Raw genomic sequence first — 17,346 nt, forward strand, 5'->3', positions numbered from 1 at the left:
TCCCACAATGCATTGCCGATATCCATATTGAAGGGCGCAAGTTAGTGAAACGCTAATTGTCGCCGATAATTGTGTGAATGCTCCAAAGCATATGGTTTTATACAACAAAATTAATCTATTTTTTAATTATTCTTCTTCTCCGAATTTTGGCGCGCTCTACCTTCCACATTTTTCATCCGATTCAAACCGTTCCAACTTCAAACTGTTCAGCCTAATCGGGAATCGCAGGCTTTCAAGAGGTTCAAGAGGTAGTCACCTGAAATGGTTTTCACTTCAAAGGTGTGTTTGAAGCTCATGGAGAGAATGCCAAGAGTGTGCAAAGCAGTAATCAAACAAAGAGCGGCTATTTTGAAGAAGCTACAATACAAAACATGTTTTCAGTTATTTCATCTTTTTTGTTAAGTACAAACATACATATCTCCACATGTGTTCATTCATAGTTTTGATGCCTTCAGTGACAATCTACAATGTAAATAGTCATGAAAATAAAGATAATGCATTGAATGAGAAGGTGTGTCCAAACTTTTGGCCTGTACTGCATATATATATATATATATACATATATATATATATATATATATATATATATATATATACATATATATATATATACATATATATATATACATATATATATATATACATATATATATATATATATGTATATATATATATATATATATATATATATATATATATATATACGTATATATATATATATATATATATATATATATATATATATATATATATATATATATATATATATATATATATATATATATATATATATATATGCCCTGCAATGAGGTGGCGACTTGTCCAGGGTGTACCCCGCCTTCCGCCCGATTGTAGCTGAGATAGGCTCCAGCGCCCCCCGCGACCCCGAAGGGAATAAGCGGTATGGATATATATATATATATATATATATATATATATATATATATATATATATATATATATATATATATATATATATATATATATATATATATATATATATATATATATATATATAAAATCTCCTGAGGATTGAGGAAACCCCTCATGAAACAGGCCTGTAGAGATGAAATAGTCTTGTGATTTTTTCCCCACACATACATACATACATATATATATATACATATATATATATATATACATATATATATATATATATATATATATATATATATATATATATATATATATATATATATATATATATATATATATATATATATATATAGTTTGAGGAACACCTTGCGGGGGCAGCTTGGACACATCTTCAGTAAAGAACCGAGGTTCATTGGGTGTTTCGAGTCTTTGATCTCTATACACCCTCGCCTGGGCGACCCAACCGGGGCTGATCAGGCCAAGCAGCGTACTACTCCATCCGTCTCCCCTCTTGATCCACAACCACCTTGAGGCTTTTTCAGCAGCCTCGCTGATGTTTCTGGTGGCTCTTCTCTCCTGCAACCCTTTGATTGAAAAAAAGGTTTATCAGTTTGAACGTCAAATATGTTGTCTTTGTAGCATATTCAACTGAATATGGGTTGAAAATTATTTGCAAATCATTGTATTCCGTTTATATTTACGTCTAACACAATTTCCGAACTCATATGGAAACGGGGTTTGTATATATATGCAGAGAGAGTGGCTGGAGGGCCTGCTGTGAGTCTATAGAAGTGGGCTGCAGGGGCTTTCTAGGGCAATCAGACTTCTTGGAATCAAAGGGTTGCCGGAGAGAAGAGGCACCAGAAACTTCAGCGAGGCTGCTGAGAAAGCCACAAGGTGGTTGTGGATCAAAAGGGGAGACGGATGGAGTAGTACGCTGCTTGGACACAAGCCGGAGCCTGGAAAGGATCCTCACATGGGCGAGAATTATGTTCAAGCCAGCCAAAACCATGTCCCTGGTTTTGAAGAAGGGGAGAGTGGAGGACAAACACCGCTTCAGCCTGGATGGAGTCCCCATACTATCAGTGTCGGAGAAGCCTGTGAAGAGTCTGGGGAAGATCTTTGACAGCGCCCTGAAGGACAAAGCAGCAGTGCAGTCAGCCCATGTGGAGCTTAAGACCTGGCTATAAGCAGTGGACAAGTCGGGCCTCCCCAGTAAGTTCAAGGCTTGGATATACCAGCATGGCATCCTGCCGAGAATCCTTTGGCCGCTGCTGATCTACGAAGTCCCAGTAACCATTGTGGAGGGCTTCGAACGCAACATCAGTCAGCACCTGCGAAGGTGGCTGGGCTTGCTGAAGAGCCTAAGCAGCATCGCCCTGTATGGGAACACCAACAAGCTGCAGCTTCCCTTCACCGGAATGACAGAGGAGTTTAAAGTCACCAGAGCCAGGGAGGTGTTACTTTACAGAGACTCATCTGACACCAGAGTCTCCTCTGCTGGCATCAAGGTCAGAACTGGGAGGAAGTGGAAGGCACAGGAGGCTGTTGACCAGGCAGAAGCAAGGCTGAGACATGGCGTCTTAGTAGGTGCTGTGGCAGTCGGACGAGCTGGGCTGGGTAGACTACATCCTTGCCTATAATGTGCACCGACCTGCCCTTTCCTCCCCCCCTGCCGAGATGGACGAGCAGAGAGGAGCAGCAGCCGCAGTGAACAGTAGCCAAGCAGATGCATTGCTTCAAATAGATGACAGAGTAACCTCACATCGTGCCACGTCAGTCGACATGCTGAATGTTTCTTCACTCAGGAAACTAATGGAATCAGTAACAGTAAAGGAAAAGGAGGAGACAGACGAAATTACTCGACTTACTGCTAAACTCCGCCAATATGAGAGCAGACAACGGCGACGGCAACAGCTGATAAAACACATATCGTCCTTCCTCATGGAAGAAGAAATGGACGGAAATGACCTTCATACGGACACGGAGCCTTCACCAGCACAACCTCCTTCAGTAAGCGACAGTTGTGCTGCAATTTCCATTTCACATACACCCTCACCTGAACCAGTAACAAAGCAACTGCACTTTGTAAAGCCTCCACTTCGGGGATGTATAACAGCAAGCACGCATTCAGTGTCAGGGAATGAAACTAATAAAGTGGACATTATTCCCGCAGCTGCACGTGAGAGAGCTGCTTCCCCACTTACATTAACACAAACATTCTCACCACAATGCCCAAGCTCCCCCTCCTCTGTTGCTTCATATAGAATGGTGTTGCCTGCTGTACATCAGGAACAACTCCCCAGCCAGGACACATTATTACTACGACCAAAGGGCCCCCTCAGCACTCTGGCAAATCTGGAGAATGCATCCAACCAGTCGATCATCAACGCACTACAGCAACCTGTACACCTGCAGTTGCTTCTTACAACCCCCTGAATGTGCTCAGTCAACCCTTTCCACCTGCAATACCTGACGCTCACTCAGGTGCAAACGTGACTCATCACCTCCCCGGACTCACAGCAGTAACAACACTTCAGTACCCAGTATACACTTCACCACTAGAGGGTAGCATGCCCACAGTCTATCAGCCACAGATGCTGTCAAGTCACAATGTTCCCCCATTACCCACTAACTTGTCACAACGCTCAACATATGGTGTGTCACAACGCTCAACTTACGGGGTGCCACAACCTAAAATTCCAGATTTTACTGCAGATAGTGAAAGAGAGTTTGCTAACCTCAAGCTTGCTCTTTGTAACCTACTCGAACCCCATCCAGACTTAAGTGAGAATTATAAATATCATGTGCTACTTGAACATCTCAAGCTTCCCGAAGCACAAATGATAGGTCAGTCGTGCCGCCACCATCCATACCCATATACAGCCACCATGCAAGCTTTGCAGTTCCAGTATGGTCAGCCACATCAGCTTGCTCAAAGCGAAATAGCTGCCATTCTGACCTCCCCAGATGTCAAGCCGACTGATGCCCGCACCTTTCAGAGCTTTGCTCTGCAAGTCCATCTCCTAGTAAGCATGCTGCTCTCCTTAGAGGGACCACAAGGCATGGAACTGAACTGCTGCTCACATGTCGATCGCCTACTTAGCAAGCTGCCAAAGTACCACAGAGATGGGTTCATCGAGCATTTACAGTTACAAGGCAAATTAAATGGCACAAGTCTGAACCCCTACAACCTGCAGGACCTAAATGGATGGCTTCAAGGTAAAGCACAACAGCAGCGCCTTTCCAGCAGATTGGTACAACGCTATCAACAGGAGAAGCCCTCGGGGAGCGCAACAGAAAAAAGATCCCTTCAGGGTTAAAGGTCAAGCTACAGCTGTATATTTTGGAGCAGCGCCAACACGACAGGGTGCCTCCACCAAGCACTCTCTTGCTGACACCAACAAAGCTAACAAAATGCATTGTCTCTTCTGCAATAGCAAGGAACACTATATTGGTCGCTGTCAACAGATCAGAAAACATTCTGCGGCGCACCTGGATAAATGGATAGTAGAAGGACGATGCTGGAGATGTGCACGTGCTCATGCACCCGACGCATGTACTCTCAAGAAGCCCTGCAGCGACTGCAATGGTATCCACCTCCAAGTTCTCCACAATGTAGCTCAACGGTATACTGAAGACACCCAGATGACTCCCACAGAGAGTCGTGTCTATTTGACTCCCAGCATCACCTCAAGTAGAGTGCTCCTGAAAGTTGTTCCTGTACTGCTGCACCATAATTCAAAATCAATGGAGACATTTGCTGTCTTAGATGATGGGGCTCAACAAACTATGATTTTACCTGACGCAGCACAACATCTACACTTGCATGGCCAACATGAAATCCTTGCCCTGCGCACCGTGCGCACAGACCTTACCCACCTCAAGGGTTTAACAGTTGACTTTGAGATTTCCCCTATAAAGAACCCAGGGAAACGTTACCAAGTGCAAGGTGCGTTTACTGCACAAGGTCTGGATCTGATGGAGCAGACCTACCCAGTTCAGAGACTTCAGAGGAAGTACACACATCTACGTGGGATTTCGTTGAAACCATTCTCCAATGCACGCCCCCTAGTGTTAATTGGGTCAGACAATGTGCACCTGATCACTGCCACGAAGCCAGTCCGCCAGGGAAATAATGGAGGACCCGTAGCCATCCACACAGCACTTGGATGGACTTTACAAGGGGCGGAGGAAAGAACACAAGGACAGAGCTCAACACAATTGTGTCTCTTTACCTCACTTGCCACTCCCAATTACATCTTGTTTCGTAATGTGGAAAAGTTATGGCAACTTGATGTTTTGCCTTTCAGGAACGAAAAGATGGTTGTTCGCTCTCGTGAAGATCAGGAAGCAATCACCCTATTGGAGACAAGAACTCAGCGAGTCGACATAGAGGGTGTCCAGCGCTATGCAACACCCATCCTAAGGAAAAAAGATATGCCTAAACTCAACAGTTCCATATCCACCGTTATGGCTCACTTGAGAAGCACAGAGAAAAGGCCAAAAAGACCGGAGAAAGATTCAACCCTGACTTCATCCGAACTAAAGAGCATCACCTTCTGTGGTCTTGCAGTAGTGCAAAGCGACAATAATATTCTGGATGCTTCTCTATTCAATACCTGGAAAGAATTAGTAAAAGTCACTCAGCAGGCGGGACAGGAAGGACCAGGAGGTTCGACACACAGTCAGACAATCAGCTTCCAAGAAGCTGAGTTTCTGTTGCTGAGAAGATGTCAAGTTCAAACCTTTCCCGCAGACATCATGTCTCTTAAAACACAGAACGCAGTGTCAGCTAAGAGTCGTCTGGCGTGCCTCTCTCCTGAGTGGGACTCAACTACAGGGTTAATTCGAGTTGGGGGTAGGCTGCGACGACTCCAGAACTCGGACTTAGAAGAGATCCATCCTATTGTGCTGGACCCAAAACATCAGATAACTAAACTCCTCATCAAGGACATGGACGAACGTCTTCTGCACCCAGGTACAGAGCGAAAGTATGCAGAACTTCGAAGACATTACTGGATTCTGCGAGGACGACAAGCAGTCAGGCACCATCAGCACAATTGCCCATCTTGTCAACGCTGGCGAGCTCAACCGACAGTCCCAAGGATGGCAGATCTGCCACCACAATGCCTCAGACTTCTCTGTCCACCCTTCCATTCAACAGGTGTGGATTGTTTTGGACCTTATCTGGTCAAAGTGGGAAGAAGATCAGAGAAACGATGGGGTGTCATTTTTAAGTGTCTTACAACTCGAGCAGTTCACATCGAGCTTCTCAACTCCATGGATGCCGATGCATTCCTTCTCGCTCTACGTCGGTTCATTGCCAGAAGGGGAAGACCAAGAGAGGTACTGTCAGATTGTGGGACCAACTTCCGAGGAGCCGAAAGAGAACTCAGGACAGTGTTTGCAGAGATGGAACCTCAGCTACGAGAGCAACTGACAGAATATCAGATTGACTTCAAATTTAACCCTCCAAATGCCCCTCATTTTGGTGGGGCATGGGAACGGGAAATTAGATCCATCAAGGCCAGTCTCCAAGTCGCAGTAGGAGGGCAGTCAGTCACAGAAGATGTCCTGCACACAACTCTAGTAGAAGTGGAGGGGATACTGAACTCAAAACCACTAGGGTACGTATCATCTGATGTTTCTGATCTGGACCCAATCACCCCAAACATCCTTCTCATGGGGCGGCGGGATTCTGCACTGCCTCAAGTAGTTTACGTCCCAGCTGTCATGGGGCGGCGGAGATGGCGCCATTGTCAAACACTTGTGGATCAGTTTTGGATCCACTTCATACGCAGCTATCTACCCACTTTGCAGACCAGGTCAAAATGGCAGAGGTCTTCCGAAAATTTAACCATCAACACTATAGTTCTGATGGTGGACCCTTCACTTCCAAGAGCACAGTGGCCCATCGGCAGAGTGGTTAAGACCATTCCGAGTCAAGATGGACAGGTCAGGGCTGCTGAGGTAATGGTCAAGAGTAAAGTCTACACCAGACCGGTAGCTCGCTTGATCCCACTTCCAAGTTTAGAGGATGACAGTAAGGACACTTGAAGAATTCCTGTAGTTACACATTTGTTGTACAAATGTGGGGGCGGCTGTTAAGAATTCCCCATGTTATCTACGTTTCAGATACTTTATTTTGAAGCATTTCATGACAGTGTCACTTCCGCTTCCTTCCTGTAGGGGTCACTTCCGCTACCCTTTTGACGTGTGTTAATGTGTGCTGACTTGTTTTCTCTGCTACGTTTAATCGGTGCTCTAATCTTTGATGATGTGAGTATGTTGATTATTATATAAGACTAATTTAGTTTATTAATAGACATCACTGTGTTTGTGTAACATTTAGGGGTGTTTTAATAATATTATTGATGCTGTGTTGTCAGAATGCTACGAGCTAACATCTCCCTGTTAAGGATAGCATTGCTGCTGCTAATGTGGCTAGCTCATATGCCATTGTGGAAATGCAATATATTATGTCTCTAGTATTTTACTTTGAGCATATATATAGGCATATATGTATATTGTTGTTTAGTTAAATGACATAAATGTTGATGGGTGTTTGCTTGTGGTTTACAGATACTAACTAACTACCTAAATGAACCTAAACCAATATGCACCATTAAAGTTGGAGGAGTCCAAATGATGACTGTGTGTTCTCTGACCGGAACCCCAACGTGGTCAATATCCGAAAAAAACAGTCGCAGAGTTTAATACTCAACATATACTATATATATATATATATATATATATAATTTATTTATTATATATATATATATATATACAAATATATATATATATATATATATATATATATATATATATATATATATATATATATATATATATATATATATATATATATATATATATATATATATATATATATATTATATATATATATATATATATAAAAATAAATAAAAATAGATATATATATACACACACATTTTTTGCATTCCCCCTGCCACATAATCACAAATAAAATGGATGCCATGTACCACATGACATAACACATGCTGTGATTTGTGGCATTAAGTCCTCTTTTTTTGTTTATTATTTGTATCCTGTCATCTAATATCAATATCCTTTACATACAAATGTGTTATATTTTGTGTTACTAATTTTTTAGTTTGTGATGTGTTTCAATGACAAGATTTTGTTGTTTCACCTTACTAGCTACTGCATCGTTCTTATCAAGCGCACACTACTGATTGCAGAAACTGATACTTTTCCTTTTTTTTTTTCTTTTGGTGGCAGTCTGTTTGCTCAAAGGGAGTTAGAAGATTGAAGAAAGTAAATGTGATGTTTCACCTTGGTCGTCATCTGCCTCAAACCACCGAAGCTGATGTCCCCGAAAGCGTCTGTGGGTACTTCACGGACATGTCTGTGTCCGTCCCACGCTTCGCCGCTGAAGTCGTCCTCGTTGACGGCCTCGGGCGCATGCTCGCTCTTCCCGTAGCCGCACATGCACACGTCCTCTCTGCAAGAGGTCGCCGAGGGTCCATCGAGAGGTCATTTCATGAAATTTTTTTGGACAGAAGAAGTCATCCTACCTGGCACCTTTTGTGAAGAAGCAACACTCCATCTTGCGGATGTTGTGTCTGATCCAGGCGACATGCTGGAAAGTGGGCGAAAGAGAAAGAAGCTTTATGGCGCCGCTCGCACTTAAGGTCAGGTTTTGAATCAGCTGAGACCCTCCTGTCGCCGCCATCGCGGAGGCAAGGCTACGGGGCAGAGAGGCTGGGTCTGCTAGCAGGTAACAGGATGGAATAGCTTCTGTTTCTGCTGTCTCATTCCTTTCAAGATTATATTTGCATGATGTCAGTGAGCAGGCTGCCAGACCTCCCATTTACTGAAAGTCAGATGCCAGTGAAGGATCGATAGTACATTACATCACTGACGGGGGATTAATTACCACTTTATAACACAAAAAGCATGCAATATGCAGCAGTTGGAAACATAACTTAGCTTGCATTAATAACAATTCACAAATAAGTGGACAGATGTATTTTTGCCCTCACATATTTATTGCTTAGTTTCTACCAATTTTTAGCTGCTAAAAGTAAAAGTATTTGTTGGTCACACACAGAATAGCTGGAAAGGACAAAAACATTTTTGAATGCTATCATATATTTAGATACGAGATACACTATACTGACAAAAGTATTTGGCCACCTGCCTTGACTCAAATATGAACTTGAAGTGCCATCCCATTCCTAACCCAAAGGGTTCAATATGATGTATGTCCACCTTTTGCAGCTATTACAGTTTCAACTCTTCAGAGAAGGCTGTCCACAAGGTTGCAGAGTGTGTTTATAGGAATTTTCGACCATTCCAAAAGCGCATTGGTGAGGATGGTCGAGAAGGCCTGGCTCTCAGTCTCTGTTCTAATTCATCCCAAAGGTGTTCGATCGAGTTCAGGTCAGGACTCTGTGCAGGCCAGTCAAGTTCATCCGCACCAGACTCTGTCATCCATGTCTTTATGGACCTCGTCATGTTGGAAGAGGAAGGGGCTCGCTCCAAACAGTTCCCACAAGGTTGGGAGCATGGAATTGTCCAAAATGTTTTGGTATCCTGGAGCATTCAAAGTTCCTTTAATTTGAACTAAGGGGCCAAGCCCAACTCCTGAAAAACAACCCCACACCATAATTCCTCCTCCACCAAATTTCAAACTCGGCACAAAACTTCAGCTGGCAGGTGCAGGAAGTCAGGCGCACACTGCAAGCTGTAAACCCAAGGAAAGCGGCAGGACCAGATGGCGTGACAGGAAGGGTTCTGAAGGACTGTGCGGACCAACTGGCTGATGTCTTTACTAAGATATTCAACCAGTCCCTATTACAGGCTGTGATTCCACCTTGCCTAAAGTCCTCCACAATAATCCCCCTACCAAAGAAGGTAAACGCCAGCAGCCCAAATGACTACCGGCCAGTAGCGCTTACACCAACCATCATGAAGTGTTTGGAGAAACTGGTCCGAAGCCATATCACTGCTATCATACCACCTACACTCGATCCTCACAATATAGAGCAAACCGATCTACAGAGGATGCCATAGCAACAGTATCTCCCTGTGTTCCCCTCTGGTTCTTTGGCTGCCTCTTTTGGATCTCCACCTCCCGCCTGGACACGGACTTTGACGCCTCACTATTGCCCCCGACTTCCTACCTGTTCTCACGGACCTCCGAGCCAGCCTGCCCCTCGCTCAACACCTCTGGTAACACACTACAGGTCATTTCCACACATAGTCGCACACCACACACATAGTTTGGATTATTTACACACTTCATTTATTATTTACATATATTATGTATATATATGTATATACAAACCCCGTTTCCATATGAGTTGAGAAATTGTGTTAGATGTAAATATAAACGGAATACAATGATTTGCAAATCATTTTCAACCCATATTCAGTTGAATATGCTACAAAGACAACATATTTGATGTTCAAACCTTTTTTTTGTGTGCAAATAATCATTAACTTTAGAATTTGATGCCAGCAACACGTGACAAAGAAGTTGGGAAAGGTGGCAATAAATACTGATAAAGTTGAAGAATGCTCATCAAACACTTATTTGGAACATCCCACAGGTGAACAGTCAAATTGGGAACAGGTGGGTGCCATGATTGGGTATAAAAATAGATTCCATGAAATGCTCAGTCATGCACAAACAAGGATGGGGCGAGGGTCACCATTTTGTCAACAAATGCGTGAACAAATTGTTGAACAGTTTAAGAAAAACCTTTCTCAACCAGCTATTGCAAGGAATTTAGGGATTTCACCATCTACGGTCCGTAATATCATCAAAGGGTTCAGAGAATCTGGAGAAATCACTGCACGTAAGCAGCTAAGCCCGTGACCTTCGATCCCTCAGGCTGTACTGCATCAACAAGCGACGTCAGCGTGTAAAGGATATCACCACATGGGCTCAGGAACACTTCAGAAACCCACTGTCAGTAACTACAGTTGGCCGCTACATCTGTAAGTGCAAGTTAAAACTCTCCTATGCAAGGCGAAAACCGTTTATCAACAACACCCAGAAACGCCGTCGGCTTCGCTGGGCCTGAGCTCATCTAAGATGGACTGATACAAAGTGGAAAAGTGTTCTGTGGTCTGACGAGTCCACATTTCAAATTGTTTTTGGAAACTGGACGTTGTGTCCTCCGGACCAAAGAAGAAAAGAACCATCCGGATTGTTATAAGCGCAAAGTTGAAAAGCCAGCATCTGTGATGGTATGGGGGTGTATTAGTGCCCAAGACATGGGTAACTTACACATCTGTGAAGGCACCATTAATGCTGAAAGGTACATACAGGTTTTGGAGCAACATATGTTGCCATCAAAGCAACGTTACCATGGACGCCCCTGCTTATTTCAGCAAGACAATGCCAAGCAACGTGGCTTCATAGTAAAAGAGTGCGGGTACTAGGCTGGCCTGCCTGTAGTCCAGACCTGTCTCCCATTGAAAATGTGTGGCGCATTATGAAGCCTAAAATACCACAACGGAGACCCCCGGACTGTTGAACAACTTAAGCTGTACATCAAGCAAGAATGGGAAAGAATTCCACCTGAGAAGCTTATAAAAAATGTGTCGCCTCATTTCCCAAACGTTTATTGAGTGTTGTTAAAAGGAAAGGCCATGTAACACAGTGGTGAACATGCCCTTTCCCAACTACTTTGGCACGTGTTGCAGCCCTGAAATTCTAAGTTAATTATTATTTGCAACAAAAAAAAAAGGTTTATGAGTTTGAACATCAAATATGTTGTCTTTGTAGCATAATCAACTGTATATGGGTTGAAAAGGATTTGCATATCGTATTCCGTTTATATTTACATCTCACACAATTTCCCAACTCATATGGAAACGGGGTTTGTAAATAAACAGAGTTAAATGACGTCCCTGTTGTCTGTGCCGTCTTCTTCCCCTGTACAAACCGTAACAGATCTGTTTTGTTTGCCATTGTGCCATCAAATTAAGTCATATTGACAATATAATTGCGGATCTAGAACGGCATCGTCACAGATTTTAATATGAAATATGACTCGGTATGGTTTGTTGCACATGGAGTTTTGACTTTATAATGCAAGATAAGTGCCTTTTTGATTAATTGATTGAAACTTTTATTAGTAGATTGCACAGTACAGTACATATTCTGTACAATTGACCACTAAATGGTAACACCCGAATACGTTTTTTCAACTTGTTTAAGTCGGGGTCCACGTTAATCAATTCATGGTAAGGTCAAGATCTGTTTTGTTTTTTTGCCGTTGCGCCTTCAAATTAAGTCATATTGGCAATATAATTGCAGATCTAGGACGGCATCGTCACAGACTTTAATATGAGCTATGACTCGGTATGGTTTGTTGCACATGGCGTTTTGACTTTATAATGCAAGGTAAGCGCTTTAAGGTCAAAATCTGTTTTTTTGCCCATTGAGTCATCGTACAAAGACACATTGACAATATAACTGCAAATCCAACAAGCTCTTATCACAGACTTTACTATGAGATATGACTCAGTATGGTTTGTTGCACATGGAGTTTTGACTTTATAATGCAAGATAAGTGCCTTTTTGATTAATTGATTGAAACTTTTATTAGTAGATTGCACAGTTCAGTACATATTCTGTACAATTGACCACTAAATGGTAACACCCGAATACGTTTTTTCAACTTGTTTAAGTCGGGGTCCACGTTAATCAATTCATGGTAAGGTCAAGATCTGTTTTGTTTTTTTGCCGTTGCGCCTTCAAATTAAGTCATATTGGCAATATAATTGCAGATCTAGGACGGCATCGTCACAGACTTTAATATGAGATATGACTCGACATGGTTTGTTGCACATGGAGTTTTGACTTTATAATGCAAGATAAGCACCTTAAGGTCAAGATCTGTTTTTTTTTTTTGCCGTTGCGCCATCAAATTAAGTCATATTGACAATATAATTGCGGATCTAGGACGGCATCGTCACAGACTTTAATATGAGCTATGACTCGGTATGGTTTGTTGCACATGGAGTTTTGACTTTATAATGCAAGGTAAGCGCTTTAAGGTCAAAATCTGTTTTTTTGCCCATTGAGTCATCGTACAAAGACACATTGACAATATAACTGCAAATCCAACAAGCTCTAATCACAGACTTTACTATGAGATATGACTCAGTATGGTTTGTTGCACATGGAGTTTTGACTTTATAATGCAAGATAAGTGCCTTTTTGATTGATTGATTGAAACTTTTATTAGTAGATTGCACAGTTCAGTACATATTCCGTACAATTGACCACTAAATGGTAACACCCGAATACGTTTTTTTAACTTGTTTAAGTCGGGGTCCACGTTAATCAATTCATGGTAAGGTCAAGATCTGTTTTGTTTTTTTGCCGTTGCGCCTTCAAATTAAGTCATATTGGCAATATAATTGCGGATCTAGGACGGCATCGTCACAGACTTTACTATGAGATATGACTCGGTATGGTTTGTTGCACATGGAGTTTTGACTTTATAATGCAAGATAAGCGCCTCAAGGTCAAGATCTGTTTTCATGGTAATTGCGCCGTCATATGAGGGCATAATCGCAATTTCAGATCAAAAACGCCATCAACACAAGCTTTAATAAGAGCTACGGCTCGATATGGTTTGTTTCATACACATTTTTGAATTGACTTTACCACATGCTAACAGTTTCTGATCCCGTGACCTCTGAACTCAAAAAGTGCCTTTGGTAAAAATACTCACCTTTTTAAGACGCAGAATAACGTGACTAATTACACATTTCTTCTTCTTTTGCGGTGTCATCTCAAGGCCGTTCTTGTCTTTTTTCCTGCGAGGGACTTTGAAAAAACAGTCAGTTTGTGTCCACTCACTGGACACAGCATTAGGTACACCTGCTAATATGATTTGATGAAATCCAATTAGAGACTTGACCTCTCAGGTGACCTCCTGAGCCTCCTCTCACTGGACAGCACCAACATCCAGCCACCCGTGTGTTGTTCAGCACAACAACGCAACACTCCCAGACTCTGCAATGTTTCATTTTTCATCTCCAGGCGTCGCCGCGCTTGTTGCCAGGCAACGCCTCCAGAGTATCCAATATATCTTGTTGCCGACTTGTTTGTTGGGTCGCCATAAAGTGTTGGGTCATTGTTCAATTCATCTTGTTGTGTGTCTGTGGTAAAATACAACACCATTAAAAATGACATAAAATATATTTTTTTAAATTCAGTGTTTTTATAGAAAATACTTACCGGTAATTGTTTTTAAAAATGAATGTACATTATGCAAAAGCTCACTCATTTTAATTCAAGGCCAAAATAAAGTAAAAAATACAAACACCAAATTGATCAAAATGCTATTTTAATGCAGGGAATTAAATGCATTTATTTGTATTTATAGCAAATTGTAACTCATTTTAATTGTTTTAAAAACTTTTTTTTTTATATACATATAAAAATAAACTATTCGCCTGCTGGAAACCAAGTTGAAAAAAAAAAATCACATTAAAAAAAGAAGTTTTAAAAAAGCAAAGTGCTGATTGTGTGCAGGAAAGCAACTGTCTGAGTAGATTCTAACCACAAGATGGCAGCAAACTACCACTCATGTCTTATCCAAGGGCTGATCAGGGTATTGCAACATCAAATAATACATTTTGATTATAAAAAAAAAATTCATGTTGTCAATATTAAAGGAAAAAATAAATATTGCCTAGGATTAAGAAGTGAGACAAACAAATGAACTGCAAACTTTCACAAGTGCTGCGTCCTACATTTTTTTGGTACCTTATTTTGCTTATGTTTACATAATTTAACATTTTACTTATGTTTACATACTTTTTAACCATCTTTTACTTATGTTTACATACTTTTTAACCAACTTTTACTTATGTTTACATACTTTTAACCTTCTTTTACTTATGTTTACATACTTTTTAACCAACTTTTACTTATGTTTACATACTTTTTAACCAACTTTTACTTATGTTTACATACTTTTTAACCAACTTTCACTTATGTTTACATACTTTTTAACCATCTTTTACTTATATTTACATACTTTTTAAACAACTTTTACTTATGTTCACATACTTTTTAACCTTTTACTTATGTTTACATACTTTTTAACCATCTTTTACTTATGTTTACATACTTTTTAACCAACTTTTACTTATGTTTACATACTTTTTAACCGACTTTTACTTATGTTTACATACTTTTTAACCATCTTTTACTTATGTTTACATACTTTTTAACCAACTTTTACTTATGTTTACATACTTTTTTAACCTTCTTTTACTTATGTTTATATACTTTTTAACCTTTTACTTATGTTTACATACTTTAACATTTTACTTATGTTTACATATTCTTAACCTTTTTTTTTTACTTATGTTTACATACTTTTTAACCTCATTTTGCCAAATGTTTACATACTTTAACATTTTACTTATGTTTACATACTTTAACATTGTACTTATGTTTACATACTTTTTAACCTTCTTTTACTTATGTTTACACACTTTTTAACCTGTTACCGGTTTACCTACTTTTACCTATGTGTATCCACATGTTTACCGAATAACTATTATAAAAAGGTTTACCTACTTGTTTCACCCCTTTACCTAAAATTTTTTAACCTTCTTAAAAAACATTTTTACCTATGCTTACCTACTTTCTCGCTTTTTTTTGCCCACTGTAAGTTTACCGTTTTACCTTCTTTTAACTGTTTGCAAATTATTGTACCCAATTTACCTTTTTACTTATACTTGCCCACTTTTGACCTGTGCTTGCCTTTTTTTTTTAACTTTCTTTCACCTAAGTTGACCTACTTTTTGTACCAAATGTTACCTACTGAATGTTCACCAACTTTACCTTGTTTTACATTGCTAATTTTTTCCTTAGCTAACCTACTTTTCCCCTTTTTTTCCCCTTTATTTACCTACTTGTATTTTACCTACAACTGTACTTTTTTACCTGTTTGCCTACTTTTTAAAATCTGTTTTAACTTTACTTTACCTAATGCATGTTTACCTACTTTTGACATTTTTACCTATGCTTATCCACTTTATTCCTTCTTGTATCAATACTTACCTACTTTTATAATTACCCACGTCTACATACTTTTTTATAACCTTTTACCTTATTCTATCTATGCTCATTGTTTACCTTGTTTTATCTATGTTTACCCTATATGTTTATCTACTTTTTATCTTTTTTTTTACCCGTTTACCTACATTTTTACCGTCTTTTACCTACTTTTGTACCCCATTTTCTCTGTTTACCTACTTTTTACCTTCTTTTACACTTATCTATTTTTTTTAACCTTTTACTATATGCTTACCTACTTTTTTTTTAACCTTTTTAATTATGCTTATTTAATTATTTTTTTTAAACTTTCTGTTATCTATGCTTACCTACACTTTTAACTTATTTCATCAATTGTTTAACCACCTATTTTCACCTACTTTTGTACCCGGTTTGACCTGTTTAGCTACTTTTTCTTTTTTACATTTTATCTATTTTTTACCCATGTTTACCTACTTCTTTCATTTTTACCTTTTACACATGTTTACCTACTTTTTTTTCTTTTTACATTATTCTATTTTTAAACCCACCAATTTTTGTTTTAACTTTTTGTGTCGTCCTTGCCAGCTACAGGTCCTAAATGGCTGTCAAAGTGTCCCCACTTGTCGGATTATATCCTCATCCATCTACTTTTCAGATGAGAGGCATGATTTATGATCTACAATAAACTTCCAGGGAGCAAAGAAACAAGGAAGCAGCAGACCACAGGATGATGTAAACATAGGGACACACGGTCGTGATCACAGCGTCGCTATTAATAGTTAGTCTGCGTTAGCACTTATAATAACAATATCACTAATACTTGGTTAATATCAAGCCATGAAATGTAAATAGAGTATTGTTGGCGCTTTTTGAATGGTTATTTATTGGATTTTATGGGCGGAATAGTGGAGCTCCCATTGGACTTTTATTGACTTTTTTTTTTTTAGAATGCATTAAAAATAAATCCATTCCTCGTCATGTCTCATAATGATTGTGAACAATTAGCAAAAATTCCCTCAAAAAGTGCAGTTCCCCTTTAAATTGTAACCTACTTTTTACCTTTGTTTACAATGCTAATCTACTTTTTGCCTTCTTTTAACTGTTTACCTACATGTCTACATTTGATCTACATCTGCCTTCTTGTTTAATCCTCTTATACCCGTTTACCTACTTTACCTTTTAACTATGCCTCCTTTTATTCCCCTCTTTACCTACTTTTTACTTTCTTTTATCATATGTCTTGTATGCATAATTGCTTGAGTACTACTGAATGTGCAAAATATATATTAAAAAAAACACTTCTCTTACATCACAATATTTATTCAACAATTTTCAGATGACTTTCTATAGTTGTCGACTTTGTTTTACAGCTTGCTCTCCACTTTTGTACACTTGTATTT

The 17,346-nt window shown here is 39.8% G+C and overlaps 2 protein-coding genes across 2 annotated transcripts in view; both read right to left on the reverse strand.

The window, feature by feature from the left end:
* The window catches only part of trpm2 (transient receptor potential cation channel, subfamily M, member 2), an 89,320-nt gene extending 79,049 nt beyond the window's left edge, over positions 1-10,271 (reverse strand). Inside the window, exons 1-2 of the mRNA XM_062070028.1 lie at positions 8,439-10,271; positions 8,197-8,365 (exon numbers count right to left, since the gene is read on the reverse strand). Of these exons, the coding sequence (XP_061926012.1) occupies positions 8,197-8,365; positions 8,439-8,734 (465 nt within the window). The 5' untranslated portion in view covers positions 8,735-10,271. The remainder of the gene's footprint in view (positions 1-8,196; positions 8,366-8,438) is intronic.
* Positions 10,272-12,316: 2,045 nt separating this feature from the next.
* The window catches only part of LOC133664960 (hyccin 2-like), an 87,202-nt gene continuing 82,172 nt past the window's right edge, over positions 12,317-17,346 (reverse strand). Inside the window, exon 16 of the mRNA XM_062070046.1 lies at positions 12,317-14,052. Within this exon, the coding sequence (XP_061926030.1) occupies positions 14,032-14,052 (21 nt within the window). The 3' untranslated portion in view covers positions 12,317-14,031. The remainder of the gene's footprint in view (positions 14,053-17,346) is intronic.

Source organism: Entelurus aequoreus, linkage group LG14 (genome assembly GCF_033978785.1).
Source record: "Entelurus aequoreus isolate RoL-2023_Sb linkage group LG14, RoL_Eaeq_v1.1, whole genome shotgun sequence".
Taxonomy (NCBI): Eukaryota; Metazoa; Chordata; class Actinopteri; order Syngnathiformes; family Syngnathidae; genus Entelurus; species Entelurus aequoreus.